General features: G+C 39.5%; 1 protein-coding gene across 3 annotated transcripts in view; it reads right to left on the bottom strand.

Moving 5' to 3' along the window:
• CFAP54 (cilia and flagella associated protein 54) overlaps nucleotides 1-18914 on the bottom strand; it is a 370431-nt gene that overhangs the window by 334081 nt on the left and 17436 nt on the right. For 2 of the 3 annotated variants that reach the window (XM_017946132.3, XM_021922809.2), the window contains exons 4-8: nucleotides 18671-18842; nucleotides 13398-13456; nucleotides 7188-7331; nucleotides 4253-4366; nucleotides 4028-4129 (exon numbers count right to left, since the gene is read on the bottom strand). In XM_017946132.3, coding sequence (XP_017801621.3) covers nucleotides 4028-4129; nucleotides 4253-4366; nucleotides 7188-7331; nucleotides 13398-13456; nucleotides 18671-18842 — 591 coding nt within the window. The remainder of the gene's footprint in view (nucleotides 1-4027; nucleotides 4130-4252; nucleotides 4367-7187; nucleotides 7332-13397; nucleotides 13457-18670; nucleotides 18843-18914) is intronic. The other variant, XM_021922810.2, reaches the window with a different exon arrangement.

The following is an 18914-nucleotide window of genomic DNA, read 5'->3' as shown; positions in this document are numbered from 1 at the left end:
GCAAATAAGAACTGTAGTTCTAGATGACTTTTCTAGAATCCTTATCCAGCTAGAAGATATCCTCATAATTCCCTTGCTTTTATTTCTCTTATTAAGGCAAAGTCAGAAAGACAGAAAAACAAAAGCAGGGATAAAGTTCGCTTGAACTACTTTCCTGCAAACACTAGCTTCCCTACTCATAAGCTTCTGTACCTTTTCAATCCATAGGCCAACTGATATGTTAAAAGCTTCAACAAGAGGCCGGGCACAGTGGCTCACGCCTGTAATCCCAGCACTTTGGGAGGCCGAGGTGGGTGGATCACGAGGTCAGGAGTTCGAGACCAGCCTGGCCAACATAGTGAAACCCTGTCTCTACTAAAAATACAAAAATTAGCCAGACACGGTGGTGTGTGCCTGTAGTCCCAGCTATTTGGGAGGCTGAAGCAGAAGAATTGCTTGACCCAGGAGGTGGAGGTTGCCGTGAGCCAAGATCATGCCACTGCACTCCAGCCTAGGTGACAGAGTGAGACTCCGTCTCAAAAAAACTTCAAAAAAATTTGAACTTCATGCCCTGCCTTCTCTTTTCTTATAGAGGTAAGAGTTTTTCCTAAGATTTTTATTTAGGTTAAAACAGAGCTTTTAAAAATACATATTGAAACAGCATAATCAACTTTACGAATAATTAGAAGTATTCAAAATGAAATGGTAAAACCCAAGTGAATAAAACAATGAAATTACTTATAAAATTTCATAGAAAAACTAGCAAAAAGAATGGAATATTTATCAGAGCTGCAAATAAAATATTAAGTAAAAGATTTTGAAATATAAATATTTAAAAGATCTATAAAAACGAATTAAAGCTGAAGCAATAAGGAAAACAATGGATTGTCAAGTATAAAAAGCAAAATAATAACGTCTATAAAAATAATGAGCTCATTCAAGTGTATTTTGAAAATTAAAATCCCTAGTAGATAAATGGTCAAAGACTGTGAAAAATAATTCACACAATGAAAGAAAAGCTGGCTCAAAAAAACAAAGTTAAAATGGCAAGCCATCTTATGAAAACTGAATTAGCAAAGAAAAATAAAATAAAACAAATAATAATATAAAAATAATAACAGCTTGTGGTAAAATAATCGGTACTTGCAAGTTGTCACCTTGAAAATAGGAATACTCGTTTTGGAAATCAAGTTGGCAATATATATCAAGGGAAATAAAATGTTTATGTCCTTCGATTCTGTAATCCTACACCTGGAATTTTATCCACAGGAAATAAAAGAAAGAAAAAAAATAAGCATGTCTGAAGATGTGGATGATGTCAATACTTAAAATAGCAAAAAAATTTGAAAGAACTAAAATAATAATGACAAAATAGACAAATTATGACACATATACTGCATAGGATATATTATTATTTAAAATGTCAGGATGAATGAAAATCTGAATGGCACAACTGTACAGTCTGGTTCCATCTCTAAATCTATGGTCTCCATGACATCTACTCTAGGAGATGTATTATGTTAATTTCCCAACATCACGTGTCTATTCCTACCTAGTCAAGCTCTATTTATCACTGACTCCCAGCAAATTTTGCCTCCTCTGGCTTCTAAGTTATGACCATGCTCTGACCCTTCATTTGGAATGTTTATCTCTATTCTCCCTGTCTAGCCAAATTCTGTCCATTATTCCAAGGCCCTTCAATAAGCCAGGGCTGCAATTTAGTATTTCTATATTCCACTATACTTGAAACCACAGTAGACACTCAATACATGGTTGTTGAATTAATAAATAATAAATAAACAATAATAGCTAATATTTACTGAGGACCTACTTACTATCCGCTGGGAACATTCTAAGGGCTTTACATGTAACTCATTTCATCCTCACCATTATCATTATTTATTTATTAATATTTATCACAAGCTATAATTATTTTATTTATTTTTTATGATGTAATTCTCCACTAGAATGTAATCTTCATCTACTTGCTCACATAGCAGGTACTTAAAAATATTTATTGAATAAATCACTAACTAATCAATCATTAGGAGTCTGAATTAGTCGTCCTTTAAAAAAAATTTTGAGAGTCAAAATGATTTACTGTGAGTTAACAACTTACATACAAACCCAAAAATGTTTCAGAAAATATGTTTAATGCATATTGAAATTAATTTATTTGGTAGAAACATAATAAAATTATTTCATACACAGAAAACAGGATATTCTGCAAAATATGCCAAGGTAATATAGGATGATATTATGAAAAGAATGTGTTGAATAGTCTCTGAAACAACTACTCACTAAACAATTACAATTTTTTCTTAAAAAAAAATCACCAGAACTTTTCATTCAACAATTATCTTAAGGGAAATCAGATATAACTTAGTTTTTAATGTAATTTTATCTGGAATTTTAAACATTTTTCTTTGAAAATGTATTTAGTTTTGCTACCAGGATAACTAAGTCCTAATAATATTCTAAGTAACAACAGTCTTGCAACTTTGGGTATTTAAATTTGCTTGCGCAGAGAAAAAAAAATGCTGGAGAGAAAAAAAAAATTGTTCCCTGCCCTCTTACAAAGACTATAGCACCGCTACTTAATCCCAGATGCAGGCAGCTTAAAAGCTTATCCGAGGAATTGCCTATAATTTAATTAATTACTCACCATTTAATAGACTGTTGGTTAGTAAGGGATACATCTTAAAAGGGATGTATAAAATGTACCTGCGGGCTCAGTAGTCAATATTGTCACACTAAGTAGCAATGGAAAGGTACCATGTCCAAAAACCATTTGTATTTAAATATAATAATTCGTTTAAAAGAAAGAAAAAGGATTACTCCTAAATGTGTTAAGAAGAAATGAGGAAAGAGAGTAGCAGTGATTGGAGTAGCGGCCAAGCACTGGACTTAAGAGATGCAGGTGCTGGTTCTGGTTCTGCCAGCAGCTGCCTTTGTGATCTTGAGCCAGTCATTTAAATACTGCAGGTTTTATTTTCCCATCTGTAATATAAAATGACTGAACCAGATGATTTCCCAAATCCTTTCCAGGTTCTGAGATTTGATACACCTCTTCTGTAAGAAACTGCTCATCTCCTTCACCATAGATTCATTTTCAATCCCTACACGGAAGCTCGCAGAAGAGGGTATATATCCATCTAGAACAGTCAGGGAGAGCTTCAAAACGATATAGAGCTGGGCCCTGGGGGATATAAAGAGTAAGGAAGGCAAAGGGAAGAAGAAAAAAAAGACAAGGGGAACAAAAAGGGCTGAGGGCCCCACAGGCCTGACGTTGCCTACTCCCTGCCCTACGATCATCTTTACTAGTGTTTGCTTGTGGTTGGGAGAGGCTGTGTGGCTGGTTACAACATATGAGAAGAACAGACTCATGTCACTTCTATGCTGAGCATCACTAGATGTGCAAGGTTCCCCAGAGCTCTCTTTTATCCCCTCTGGCCAAATGACTAGCAATGTTTGAAACGAAGGCTGCTCTTCAGCCTGGCCCTGAGCAGCTTTTGTAAGGCAGAGCCCCTGATAACTAAAATAACATATGACTCCAGTAGACAATAAATTGTTTTAAGCCACCTGAGGTATGGGCGTTGTTTGTTGCTACTGGATAACCTAGCTCCTGAACATTCCCAAGGGTGAAACCTAAGGCCGATGAGAAAAGGTGCCTCCATCTTCTCTGCAGCTCAAAGCCTGCTCCCCTGCTTAGCTCACCCTAAGCGGTCAAAGACAAAGGCATGCGCAGAACCACTCAGAGGCCTATTCATTTGCAAGAGCCGGTTCATTGAAATCTTTCACTGGCTCCTCTTCAGCCTCTTGTCCTTTAAGCTTGCAAAACTGGGATTGTGCTAAGACACAAAAGCTTTGAGAAAGAGATGAAGTGAGGCTATGTGCAAACTAGAAAAACACTCTTCTCTCTATTTACCCATTGAGGCAGAGAACTGGGGGCAGAATTTAATGAGTGACTAGGCTTGAAAGACATCGGAGCATAATACAAATACACTGCAAAAAGAGTCTTAAAGAGAGAAGATATGTTTAGACTTACAGTTTGTACTTCCCTTAGGTTAATTCTTATCTTGGGTCTAAAGACAGCTTTGTTTTTTCTTCTAGATTCAAAGACTCCTCTTTTGAAGATCATCACTGCCATCTGCCTCAAAAAGCAGAATTATACATGAAATAACAATGAGATGTACTTCCCAACTACTAATATTAAGTATTTAATCAGCTGTAGAGTGTGGTAAATTTCTTTTATTTCATGAAATTTTTATACCTTTATTGTGGCCTCTCTAAAATATCTTCGCGATTCTTCCTGGGATTTTGAGGAACTCATTAATTCCAGTTGCCTTAACTCATCAATTTTAGCCAAAGCACGCCGAGCAAATGCCTACATGCGATTAAAATAAATTTAATTCATAAATCAGAATATAGCGATTAAAATGTATAAAGACAATATGTTTTGTTCTCCTAGGCATTCGATTTAATCTGTGAATTAAGCTCTAAGTTAATGCTGACTCCTTTTATCTAGTCTATCATTTTCTTTAAGAACCATTAAACTCTCCAATAAATGGTGAGATAAGGTAACTTTATGAATTATGAAATTTTAAAAAGGAAAGCTACAACAGTAGCTCCATACAGACTATCGCTTCTCAGCATTTGGCACTGCATGTCCTCACGTGTGCGCGCACACACACACATGCGCGCGTGTGCGTCCTCAGTTGCTCTTCTCAAATCCCAACCTTCCTATCGTGACATGCTGTATTATCTACCGAACTGTTCACATTGACCACCAAACTGTGACTTCCTGAAAGGATCTTACTCATTTTTGTGTCTCCAGTACGCAGCACACTGTGTTTAATAAATATCTGAAGGAAGGAAGAAGGGAGGCTTTCTTATTTAATCATATCACCATTATTATAATCTTCTAGAGATAACAAATGAGTTCAAGGGAGTTATTAAGAACTCAATAACAAGAGTTCATGTCCCTTATTTCACCATCTCTTTGAAATATTTCATTCACCATTTGTAATTTTTAATGAAGATGCTTCTAGACCAACCACAATATTAACATATATGAAGGGTTACATTTTCCAATAAAGAAAAATCCCAAATGGGATCAAATGGCCAAAACGCTATAAAAGTTTCATTCCTTAATAATCTTAATAGCTACAGAACAAAATATGCCACCACTAGTACACTGAAGTTAACTATATATATATATATATGATGAGTTGTCTTTCTGGAATCTATCTTGAGCTATACAAGTAACCCATGAAGGTTGAATTAGGCTGTTCCTCTGCCTATGTGCCACCAGCATCTAACCCTTCAGAATTAGTTCTGGCAGGAAAAACTAAATGGAACTGTGAATTGGCCAGATGATTTATTTATGGTTGTTAACAAGATATGAACAGGCATGTGCACAGTCATGAAGGCAGTCCTACACAAGACTTCCAGCCAAAGAGGTTGACTAGAGCAGAAGTCCAGCTTATGCCCCACATACCAAACCATGCACCCTCATGCAGGAACGTGTTGGCCCAAACGAAGGGGTGCTTATTTCTCATTCTCACCAAGGCCCCATCCACTGACCAAGCCAGGTATCATGTAATGTAGAGAAGGTGCCTTTTTCAGATTTACACTGGGGCGCTCTACAGGCCAATAGAAGCTCTGGAGTGTATATATATATATATACACACACACACACACACACATATATATAAATTTTATATATATATATAAAATTTTTTTTTGAGATGGAGTTTCACTCTTGTTGCCCAGGCTGGAGTGCAATGGTGCGATCTCAGCTCACTGCAACTTCAGCCTCCCAGGTTCCTGCCTCAGCCTCTTGAGTAGCTGGGACTACAGGCACCCACCACCATGCCTGACTAATTTTTGTATTTTTAGTAGAGACAAGGTTTTGCCATGCTGGCCAAGCTGGTCTTGAACTCCTGACCTCAGGTGATCCACCCGCCTTAGCCTCCCAAAGTGCTGGGATTACAGGCATGAGCCACCATGCCCAGCCTGAAGTTAAGTTATATTTCAAGTACTCAATCAAAAAGATATGAAAGAAGGAAAAACAAAAAAATAGAGTGTATTAAATGGTCGTTAGAAGGTATATTCAATTAGCTGGGGATAGTGGTGTGCATCTGCAGTCTCAGCTACTTCAGAGACTAAGACTGCAGTGAGCCGTGATCAGACCACTATACTCCAGCCTGGGCAACAGAGCAAGACTCTGTCTTAAAAAAGAAAGAAAAAAAACAAAAGAAAAAGAAAGTGTATTAAATGGTGGTTAGCAGAGAAAAGCAAGACAAGAGTGTACTAAGTCATAAGGAACACAAAACTAAACGAGGAGGGACGGCGGCTTGTGTCCAAGAGCAAAATGAGGATGGAAAGACAGCAGACAGAAATTTTTGAGATCTATTGCACAGCATGGTGATCATAGTTAACAACAATGTATTGCATATTTCAAAATTGCTAATGAATAGATTTTAAGTGTTCTCACTACAAGAAAAAGGCATGTGAGAAGATGAATATGTTAATTAGGTTAATATAATCATTCCACAGTGTATACATCCAACAAAACATCACATTGTACCTCCTAAGTATATACAATTATTACTTGTCATTTAAAAATAAAAATCTTAATTTAAAAAAATCCAAAAATCTTACTCAGAAAAGGAGTAAAAGAAGGTGAAAGTGAATAGAGAATAAAGGAGAGACCAGAAAGGAGAGCGAGAGAAACAGAATGGAAAAGCCAAACAAATTTGTGCAAATAAAGCCTTAAACTTTTGTCTTTGCTTCATTTCAATTCTTTGGTTGGGTTTGTTTTTCCCCTTGCAGACATCTAAGGAAGAAAACGCTGGATACGCTCTATTTTAAAATATTGGGCCTGGGCATGGGGGCTCACACCTGTAATTATGAGAGGCCAAGGCAGGCAGATCACCTGAGGTCAGGAGTTCAAGATCAGCCTGGCCAACGTGGAAAAACCCTGTCTCTACTAAAAATACAAAAATTAGCTGGGCATGGGTGGCACATGCCTGTAATTTCAGCTACTCAGGAGGCTGAGGCAGGAGAATCGCTTGAACATGGGAGGCAGACGTTGCAGTGAGCCAAGATCACGTCACTGCACTCCAGCCTGGGCAACAGAGCGAGATTCCATCTCAAAAAAAAAAAAAAAAAATTCGACTCCTCAGAGTTAAAAAGCAGCATACCTCTCCATGAATTCCGGCTTGGCAGTCATAGCAGCACTGGCAAACAGCTGCGTAGAGAGTAGTGCGCCATGTCAAGTACCTGAGCGACAGGAGCGGGACCAAGGACTCCATACACATGCTGGCCCACAGGAGATACTCTAAGGCCTGCAAAATAAAGGGCACCATTGGATTTGTTTTCATTTTAAGCTAATAATGATAATTGTATTAAATATAATCAAATTCTAAGTTGTGAGCACAAGTTGCTGATTACTTAAACCAAAAATACCATAAATAACATGTCAAGAAGAAACAAGCATTTAAAAAGTAAAAGATAATTTAAAGAACTCAAAATTTCAAGCCATTTTGGAAGACATTCTAAAATGTCTTTTTGTTTGTTTGTTTTTAGAGAGTCTTGCTCTGTCATCCAGGCTGGAGTGCAATGGCACAATTGCAGCTTACTGCAACCTCCGCCTCCTAGGTTCAATTGATTCTCATGCCTCAGCCTCCTAAGTAACTGGAACTACAGGTGTGCACCACCACGCCCGGCTAATTTTCTATTTTAGTAGAGAGGAGGTTTTATCATGTTGACCACCCTGGTCTTGAACTCCTGACCTCAAGTGATCCAGCTGCCTAGGCCTCCCAAAGTGCTGGAATGACAGGCATGAGCCACTGCACCCGGCCTATCTTGTCTTCTTAGAAGCTTCTCCGCTCATTTTTATTAATATTTATCATGTCAACAGTAGTCTAGGAATTAACTCCAATGATACAATTGTTATTTGTTAGCGTGAACCAGTACATTATTCTGAAGATTAGCTGGTATAGGGGGTAAGGAAAATGAAAAAGGCTTACAGCCTGGGGCCTGCGGTGCTTAGTAGAAATGGTCCAAGATTAGAATCAAATAAACCGGAATTTCAGTCCCAATTTTACCACCTAGTGACTGGATCATTTTACCTCTTTAGGGCTCAATTTTCTCATCTGTAAAATGGGTATTTTTTCACATCACAATAGTGTTGTTACGGAGAAAGAGATAATGTACATGACGTGCTAGGAAAATACTTCCACAATCTAAAATAAAATCCACCTTGATATACCTCCAGTGCATTAGTCCTCATCATGCCTTCCAGCACAGCACAAGGCAGTCCAAAACTCACTTCTAAATTACAGCCATCCAGAAATCTAAAAACACTTATGCAGTCTGCCCTCTCCCTCGGCTCTCTCATCCAGGGTAAATATCCCCAAGTACTTCCATCCCTCACGGAACTGCACTGCCCTTCTCCACCATGATTGGCCTTCTGTGGCTTTGCCCCAGGTTGCCAGCATCCTTTCAGGGTGTATGGCTAGACCACAGTACAGTGAATGCTCTCAGTCCCTGGCTATGGACACTGTACCTCTTCTAAATTAGACTGAGGTTGATTCATTGCTGTTTTTATTGTTGCTGCCATTGTTATTGTTGTGAACTTTGTGAACTGATACAAAATTAATCATATCACCAGAAACCCTTGAATTTTTCTCACATTTGCTGCTCCCTAACAGTCTCTATTTCAGATTTTTGCATTTGGATTGTTGTGGTTTGGGTTGGGTGGTATATGATTAAGCCATGCCTAAATTTTCCCTTTAAATTCACATCTTTCTAAAATCCTTCAGGACTCCTGGTATTAGAAATGTCACATTTCAAAATAAAAATAGCTCCAGTTAACAATTGTTCACATTGTATTTGTTTATGGAAAATCAAAGTTTTTTGTGCCAGAAGGGATCTTAAAAGTAACCTAGCTTGACTCCATGAGGCTAAACTCATTCTAAGCAAAAGAGCTGGGGCTGAAACTCAGGTCTTTGAACTCCCCAGTGCAGTGTTCTTTCCACTACACAGAGGAGCCTTGACAAAGGGGAGAAGCTCACCATAAACCACATAGGGTTATGAAAAACTATCTTTCAAGTTTAAACAGGAAAAGCCATTTTCAAAATATGACTCAATTTGTAGCATTTTTTTCTTACCCTTAAAAGCTACAAATAATTGTTTCTATTAATTAAAAAAAATTAAAATGATACATCAGGACTATTCTCTTCATGGGGAAAAAAAAAAAAAAAAAAAAAAAAAAACTTTGAAAAGTCAAATGATATCCATATCCAAAACATGGCCCCAGTAAGAGCATGTTGCAGGTGTTCAGCAGGAAACATACACACGCTTAATCAGCTCAGCCACAGGATGGCGCTGCAGCCTCATTTATATCAGTTTACACCATTTAAAGAAAATGACAAGCAATTTCAAAGTTGGGACTTAAAGTTTATGTAATGGTATGTGAAATAATTTGACAGTAATTGTTCAAGCCACATACATTGTCAAACTACTTCAGTTTCATAGTAAAATGAAACAGAAATCAATCGTTTCTTAGAATGAACAGATTCTAGATGTATTCTTTAATGTTTGCTGAGTACTATACTACAGTTTTAAGTGCCACCAAAGAAACTACTCCATAAACAAAAGCAAAATGGTCGTATGTCCTCAGGGAAAGAGGTTTCAGAAGTCTGACCACCCTCTATTCCCTAAGCTTATGCTGGTGACCTGCTGCAGCACTAGGGAAGAGCCCCTGGTTAGTTCTCGCTTTCAGGATGTCGTTAGGAAGACAGGGTTATATCAGAAAACATCAACCCCTTCTCTGCAGCTTCTCCATTTGAGTAAGTAAACCAAAATAGAATGGGTCATGATGGGATTCCATTTAGTCAACAGACGTGCATTATTCTAACGGTACAGGGTGACATTGCCCCTGGTCTCAGTACATCTCTGACTAGATGTGTGACCCTCAGCAAAGTAACTTTCCCAGCCTCAGCTCGCTTATCTATTCCATAAGATAGAGGTAATGGCCAGGCGCGAAGGCTCACACCTGTAATCCCAGCACTTTGGGAGGCTGAGGTGGGCGGAACACGAGGTCAGGAGATCGAGACCATCCTGGCTAACACAGTGAAACCCCATCTCTACTAAAAATACAAAAAAAATTAGCCGGGTGTGGAGGCGGGCGCTTGTAGTTCCAGCTACTGGGGAGGCTGAGGCAGAAGAATGGCGTGAACCTGGGAGGCGGAGCTTGCAGGAAGCCAAGACCGCACCACTGCACTCCAGCCTGGGTGACAGAGCGAGACTCTGTCTCAAAAAAATATGTATATATATTAGAGAGAGAGAGAGGTAATAACAGCAGTTTTCTCAAAGTGGTGCTGTGAAGATTACATGTGAGGATAAATGAAAGCGCTTACAAGCATGCTTGATGACAGGAGATTCATTCAATCAATGCTAATGATGATGATGCTCCTGCCCACCTCATAAGTCTTTCACAGGACCTAGCACACACTACAGATTCAATAATAATAACAAAAGCTAGCCATCATGCCTAGATCCTATACAAACGGGAGTTTAGACAGTGTGAGGAGCCCAGGTCTATTTCTCCTTCCGTCTTATGCTATAACATACTTGAACTCTGAAGTCACTACAGAATTCAAATCCCTCAGACCCAGGACATCTCACACATGGTGGGACCTCCAAGGACTTGTCTCCATTAAATGGACCCATCAAATCCATTTTTAGCCTCAGCTCAGGAATCAATTTACCATCTGGGGGTCTGGGAATTACTGGTGAAAATTATTAATTTCCTTGAAACTTACTATATTGAACAAACAGAAAGAATGTCATTCAGATCTCCAAGTGCCAAATGTACAACCACCCACCACCCCAAAATTATTGCATCCCTCACCTCCCATTCCCATCTCACAAGACTGGCACCACAGAACTATACTCAATTTGGGCTAGGCGCCATGGCTCACGCCTGTAATCCCAGCACTTTGGGAGGCTCGAGGTGGGCAGATCACTGGAAGTCAGGGGTTCGAGACCAGCCTAGCCAATATGATGAAACTCCATCTCTACTGAAAATACAAAAAATTAGCCGGGCGTGGTGGTGGGTGCCTGTAATCCCAGCTACTCACGGGCTGAGGCAGGAGAATCACTTGAACCCAGGAGGCAGATGTTGCAGTGAGCTAAGATGGTGCCACTGCACCTAGCCTGGGCGACAGAGCAAGACTCAGTCTCAAAAAAAAAAAAAAAAAAAGGAAAAAAAGAACTATCAGAAAATATCAACCCCTTCTCTGCAGCTTCTCCATTTGAGTAAGTAAACCAAAATAGAATGAGTCATGATGGGATTCCATTTAGTCAACAGACGTGCATTATTCTAACGGTATAGGGTGACATTGCCCCTGGTCTCAGTACATCTCTGACTAGATGTCTCATTTTACAGGCAATTTTTTAGTATCATTTTACAGGCAATTTAAGTTTTGAAATATAATTAACAAAAGAATAATTTTAGTGGCATAATGTATGTACCCTGTGCTTTTATTAATTCATATAAAATATTATTGGTTCCCATGGTTTCCTTATGGTTGAAAAACTGAAGATTTATCTCCTAATAAGATTAGAATACATATTTAATCAGCATGACAAAATACTCAACTATCCTTATTTTACCAGAGACAAACTCAAGGTATATGAGGCAGAGAGGAAATGTCTTACAAAGGTTATGAATAAGAAATTATTTTAAGATGACTGTCACTTTAAAATTCTCTCAGCATTAACAAGCACAAACACTAACAGTCAAATGTTGGCACAGACATCTCTGCCCTTCAAAGCTTTGGCAGCAAGCACTGCAGCAGACCAAACTATGATGGTCCTGTGAAGCCGTGTTTGTTGTTGTTACACCAAGAGCAACCAGAGTATGCAAATTCTCTTTAGGAAATCATGTGGAACTGAATGTAGCATCATTGCAATAGTCTGTAGGCCAAGTTTACATTAGACCTGGGACAGTCCCCCCTCAATTTAATTCACACTCAGAAAGCTGGCACAGAGCTTCAAGTCACTGTCTGTCATAGAGTTTTTTAATTTGAGAAGCAAAACAGAGAGAGAACACATAATTAATGTTATCCATTGAGCATGCAAATTTCTTTACTTCCATTTTTATTTTTCAAATGTTGTCAGCTTTTAAGATACTTGGCTATGCTTTGAGGAAATAAGAAAAAACGTATCTCTCCTGAGTGTTAGAATATTCAGGGTAAGGTTCTGCATGGAATAAAGAATAAAAATAGTCATGTTTCAGATGCCAGCAACAACTCAAGCTGGGTCGCAACGGGAGTATGTTCGCCCTTCTTGGCCTACATTCCAATAACTGGAAAATTAATACATGGAATAAATATGTCTCCCGCGGACAAAAACGCTACCAACATTGTAGGGAAGTCAATAGAAGTGTCAGCAACTTCCTCAAGCTAACACTGAGCAGTGAGTACTGGTAAGAATCTTATTATAAAATAGTCTCCTTGCCTTCGTCATGCAGCTGGGTTAGAGTTTAAGTGTGCATTCACCCGATTAGCATGCAGGCCAGAAGTGGAAGCGCTTCAAGCAGAATAAAATCCAAGCTCCATATCATGACATAAAGGGGGTAACCATAGTTTATCATCCAAACCAGGACACCTTTTTTAAATTTTCTATTTTATTTTATTTGAGACAGAGTCTTGTTCTGTCACTCAGGCTAGAGTGCAAAGTGGCATGATCTCGGCTCTCTGCAACCTCTGCCTCCCAGGCTCAAGCAATCTTCCCACCTCAGCCTCCCAAGAAGCTGGGACTACAGGCATGTGCCACCAGGTCCAGCTAATTTTTGCATTTTTTGTAAAGACGGGGTTTTGCAATGCTGGCCAAGCTGGTCTCTAACTCCTGGCCTCAAGTGATCTGCCTGTCTAGGTCTCCCAAAGTGCTAGGATTACAGGTGTAAGCTACTGCACCCGGCCCAGGCCACTTTTACTAGTAAAAGTGGGTGCTACTGATAATTACTAACAGGACAACAGGCATAAACCAGGACTTTGCTGGGCAAGCCAGGATGGGTGGTCACCCTACCTAAAGCTATACTAACCAGATGGATGTTCACTATCAAGTGTGACAAGTACGACTATCTGAGACACAGAGAATACTGACATCCTCAGGAATTTCCTTTCTTTTCATTAACATTTTATCATCTATATTTTAACATATGATCCCTATTAAAGCAAAACTAAGAATAATAATGCTATATAATATATATTTACTAAATTTTATATTATATAATTCTCCAAATATTCCTTGTTTAACATTCAATATACTGCGTAATGAAAGCCTTAAGAAAAATAGAACAGGAAATAGAGGGGAAAACATTTGTTCAGTACATTTCATACCTTGGAAGACTGACCTATGGCCATCAGTTTTCTGCAAATGGTGTAAATATAAATGGTACCTGGATGGAGAAAATGATTGTTAACATGTTGTACAGTCAAATGATAGAAATTTTATATTCCAATTTCTGTGGTTCAAGTCTGTAGTTCCCAAAACAAGTGATCTCATGAGAAAGTCTGATAAATGGTACACAGAGTCATACTCATCATAATTTTTCGTGTAACTTGTAAACAAAATCATTAAAATAATTAATATGGCCATATTTTAAATATGTTGACACAAGAATCTTTTAGTCTCATTTTACAGGCAATTTAAGTTCTGAAGTATAACGAACAAAAGAATAATCCTAGTGGCATAATTTATGTACCTTGTGCTTTCATTAATTCATATAAAATATTACTGGTTCCCAGCTGGGTGCAGTGGCTATGCCTGTAATCCCAGCACTTTGGGAGCCTGAGGCAGGCGGATCACGAGGTCAGGAGTTCAAGGCCAGCTGGGCCAATATGGTGAAACCCCTTTCTACTAATAATACAAAAATTAGCAGGAGGTGGTGGCATGCACCTGTAGTCTCAGCTACTCGGGAGGCTGAGGCAGAAAAATTCCTTGAACCTGAGAGGCGGAGATTAGAGTGAGCCGAGATCGTGCCACTGCACTCTAGCCTGGGCGACAGAGCAAGACTCCATCTCAAAAAGATACATATTATTGGTTCCCATGGTTTCCTTATGGTTGAGAAACTAAAGATTTATCTCCAAATAAGATCAGAATACATATTTAATCAGCATGGCAAAATACTCAACAAGGAAACTCATAATAATTTAAAAATTGCAATGCATAACAGGTCACATTATATTCACTCTCGGACTCATATAACATTTTTCCCATCATTAAGGTGTGTCCTATAAGCATTCTAATGAAAAACAGCATTTCCAACACCTAAGTAAGGTTACTCAAGTATGCTTTTTTGTCAGACCATTAATTAAAAGAGGATAGAAGGCTGGAGGGAGGGTTGAAGACAGGAGTGGGGAACATCACCATACTTCTCTCTGCATACAAGCAGTTTATCAAGCTATAAACATAACCAAAAGATGGTAACATGCTTTTAAAAGGCATGTAATTATAACAGGAGTCTAAATATTTTCTATAAAGTATCTAATATTTGTAACCATAAAAGTTCAACAGTTATGAATTCTATGTTCAGGTTTAAACTTTAAAAGCTTCTGATGGCCAGGCATGATGGCTCACACCTGTAATCCCAGCACTTTGGGAGGCCGAGGCGGACAAAACACCTGAGGTCAGGAATTCGAGACCAGCCTGGCCAATGTGGAGAAAACCCATCTCTATTAAAAATACAAAATTAGCTAGGCATGATGGTGTGCACCTGTAATCCCAGCTACTCAGGAGACTGAGGCAGGAGAATCGCCTGAGCCCAGGTGACAGAGGTTGCAGTGAGCCAAGATCGCGCCACCGCACTCCAGCCTGGGTGACAGAGCAAATCTCCATCTCAAAAAAATGAATAAATAAAAAGTTTGTGAGAAAATGGCAACTGCACCAAAACATCTATCACTTGATTAAAACACAACTGTAAGCATCATAAACATCAATTACACAAATCAGTGACCCCCCAAATTGAACAAACTTTAAACTTAAATGTATAGTACCCTAAATTTCATAGAGAATGCAATTGGTCCTTAATGCTCAGGGACTCGGCATTATCTGTCTGACTACCCCCAGCACCTGCAGTTATTCATTCCACTGAAGATCCACTGGGGAAGAAACCACACGACTAATAACAACTCGAGCTCAGCAGACTTATCTCGATGAGGCTTTGTTGACCTCTACTCTTTATCTTTTTCATTTCTTTTTTTTTTTTGAGATAGAGTCTCGCTCCGTCACCCAGGCTGGAGTACAGTGGTGCAATCTCGGCTTACCGCAACCTCCACCTCTTGGGTTCAAGTGATTCCCATGCCTCAGGCTCTCGAGTAGCTGGGATTACAGGCACTTGCCACCATGCTCAGCTAATTTTTGTATTTTTAGTAGAGACGGGATCTGGCCATGTTGGCCAGGCAGGCCTCGAACTCCTGACCTCAAGTGATCTGGCTTCCCAAAATACTGGGATGAGAGGCATAAGCCACCATTCCTGGCCTCTACTCTTCATCTTTAAAAATAAAATTGTATAAGTGTTTCTTTGTAGGAAAAAAAAAATAGTCACCAGGTAAAAATATGCACAGGAAACACATGCCTGTCCACAAAACATGTGATGAGGATGTAAGCCAGGAGCCTATATAAACATGCCAGTAACGGGGAACTGGGAACTCAGGAAGGTCTCAGGAGACTGCCCTCAAGAATGACAAGGGCCTTCTGTATTTCAAAAAGGTGCCTTTAACCTTTCCAGCCCTAAAAGGTTCTAATTGTAACTGAGTCCTTTGACAGTTCAAAATCTTGGCATGGCTCACAAATTCCGGCTGCAAAAGCCAGACTCGGAGAGTAAATGGTATCAGATGGAACACAGACTGAATCTTTATGATCTCAGGGTATTTCTGGAAGTTTGTCTGGCTTTGTTCCTTTTTGAGATGGAGTCTTGCTCTGTCACCCAAGCTGGAGTGCAGTGGCATGATCTTGGCTCACTGCAACCTCCGCCTCCCAGGTTCCAGCAAATCTCCTGCCTCAGCCTCCCGAGTAACCGGGATTACAGGCATGTACCACTACATCCAGCTAATTTTTGTATTTTTAGTAGAGACCCAGTTTCACCATGTTATCCAGGCTGGTCTTGAACTCCTGACCTCAGGTGATCTGCCTGCCTTGGCCTCTCAAAGTGCTAGGATTACAGGTGTGAGCCACCGTGCCCAGCCTAAATTTTTATTTAAAAACCAAGATTGGTTAAATATTTGAAGAAACCAAGGGTGTGTGTGTGTATAACAGTCAATTAAAAGTAAATACAGTAAATGTCTAACTGAAAAGGTCAAACATATTTTGATAAGTTACCAAGGCACATTTGACCTTTTCAGTCAAATATAGTTTTGACTACTTAAATTCCAAATTGTCAAAACTTCAGGGTCTCTGCACTTGTTGATCCCCTAGTTGGAATGCCCTTCCACCAAATACCCAGAAACTTCACTATCCAAACTCCTTCAGGTCTTTGTTCCCCAGTCATCTCAGCAGCCCAGCCCCTGCTCTCTCTATCCCCTTCTGGCTTTGACTTTTCTCCATAGCACTCGTCACCATCTGACACAATTCAGTTTTGATTTGTTTAGCATCTCCCTGCAATGGAAGTCAGCATGAGAATGGATTTTGTCTATTGTCCACTCCTGTGTCCCTAGCACCTAGAACAATGCCTAGCATATGGTAGGCATTCAGTAAGTTTTAGATGAATAAATTAAAACAGGGAGAGTAGTTACTGAAACTAAGTATCTGTATCTCCCAGAACCCAGTAATTCCACTCCTGGGCACAGATCCCAGAAAACTCTCGCACAGGTCTATAAAAGGACATGTGTAAGGATATTCATTGCAGAATTATTTGTGCAGTTAGAGAGGTCAGGCAAACCAGGTGCTCATCGCCAGGCCTGTATGGATATCTGGAATATAATTCAGCAGGCTGAGTTAATGAATTAGATTTACATACAGGAACTTAGCTAGATTCTAAAACCACAATATTCAGCAGGGAAAAAAATAGGAAACAGAATAAAATCTAGAGCACAATGCCATGTGTATTAAAAAAGAGAAAAAGAAAAAAGCACATACCAAGAAAAGGGTATCAAGGATACAGAAATGATCTTTTTTTTTTTTTTTTTAAGACTATTGAGAGAGGCCGGGCATGGTGGCTCACACCTGTAATTCCAGCACTTCGGGAGGCGGAGGTGGGCGGATTGCCTAAGGCCAGGAGTTCAAGACCAGCCTGGCTACCATGGTAAAAAACCGTCTCTACTAAAAATACAAAAATTAGCCAGGTGTGGTGGTGCGTGCCTGTCATCCCAGCTACTCGGGAGGCTGAGGCAGGAGAATCGCTTGAACCTGGGAGGTGGAGGTTGCGCTGAGCCAAGATCATGCCACTGCACTCCAGCCTGGGCAACACAATGAGACTCCATCTCAAAAAAAAAAAAAAAAGACTATTGAGAGAAATGTAATTCCAGTGCTTTGGAAGGCTGATGCAGAATGGCTTGAGACCAGGAGTTCAAGGCTCAAGACTGCAGTGATTGTGCCACACTGCACTCCACTCTGGGTGAGAAAGCGAGACCCTGTCTCAGACAAAAAAATAAAAAATAAAGACTATGTTTGGGTTGTGATCTTAAAAGGTGTAAAGACAGGCAATCATGCTCATTTCCACCACTCAAACAAGGGCTGACCATAGAGCTCAACCACTGGGCCTAACACAGAACTGCTGCTCCTTCTCTGTCCTGCCAAGATGTGTGAGAGATGGCAGTGGTGGTGCAGGTAACATCGAATCTCTGGAGGATGATCAGACACAAAAGCTTAATAATCACTGGACTGAAAAAATCTCATCAAAGTTGGCCTCATCTCTGGCAGCAAATGTAAAGTCTGATTTCAATCAAAATGTCAAAACATGACTTGGGGGTGGATGAGAAAGGAAAAGGCTAGAAAATATACTTTCAGTTGCCATGGATGAGGGAAAATCCAATATGTTTCCTTGAAGTTATTTGATCCTGGCTTATGCACATCGAACACACTGTCATTATTATTTTCCTTTTAAAAACATATTATCCAGAGGACAATACAGTAAGTTGCAACTTTAAAATAGAGAAAAGCAAGTATTACATTTTTTAGCTGAGATTCATTTCTTCAGACATACACATAATGTACGTGTGTGTGTGTGTGTGTGTGTGTGTGTGTGTGTGTGTTCCTCAGCGCTTCTCACTCAAAATCAAGTAGGAGGAGAACGTCACTTTGTAGAAACCCAAAGCCAAGTTGTTTGAGGACAGGGCCAGTAAATGGGTGATGCTTAGAAGCAATCTAACCTGCACTGGTTCTTTGACCTTTCCCCATCTATATTTACTCGTTAACTGTGGCTCTGCTTTTTGAACACCCAACAGTGATTATTCCCACAGTCTCTGACCCTTTCCCCAGTGAAAACCCAAAGACATGCATTATTCATCCCAATTTAAAAGGACAAACATGTCATACAAATGTTGAAAAAAAATACAATCACCCTATTATGAAATGCATATGTTTTAAATCACAAGGTACTCAAGCTACTGTCAAACTTAGCATTGAAGTAACTTTCTGAAAGACACAATGGAAAATAAAATACATCAGCATATACCATTGAAGATAATCCAGCAAAGATGCTCCTGTGGCAGAGCCACCTGCATGATGAGCCTTAAGGACGACAAGATATGCAGACACTGGACCACAGATTCTTTATTCTGCAGGTTTTCATCACTGTCACAGACCAGCTGGTAGTTGCACATATTTTTGCCACTCAAAGCATGAAACTGAAACACACAGGAAAATAGAAATAGAAATAACTGACCAGGAACAGTAGCTCACGCCTGTAATCCCAGCAC

The sequence above is a fragment of the Papio anubis genome, chromosome 9 (assembly GCF_008728515.1).
Source record: "Papio anubis isolate 15944 chromosome 9, Panubis1.0, whole genome shotgun sequence".
Taxonomy (NCBI): Eukaryota; Metazoa; Chordata; class Mammalia; order Primates; family Cercopithecidae; genus Papio; species Papio anubis.
Note: the sequence above shows the minus strand (reverse complement) of the source record. Positions and strands in the feature narration are given on the sequence as shown.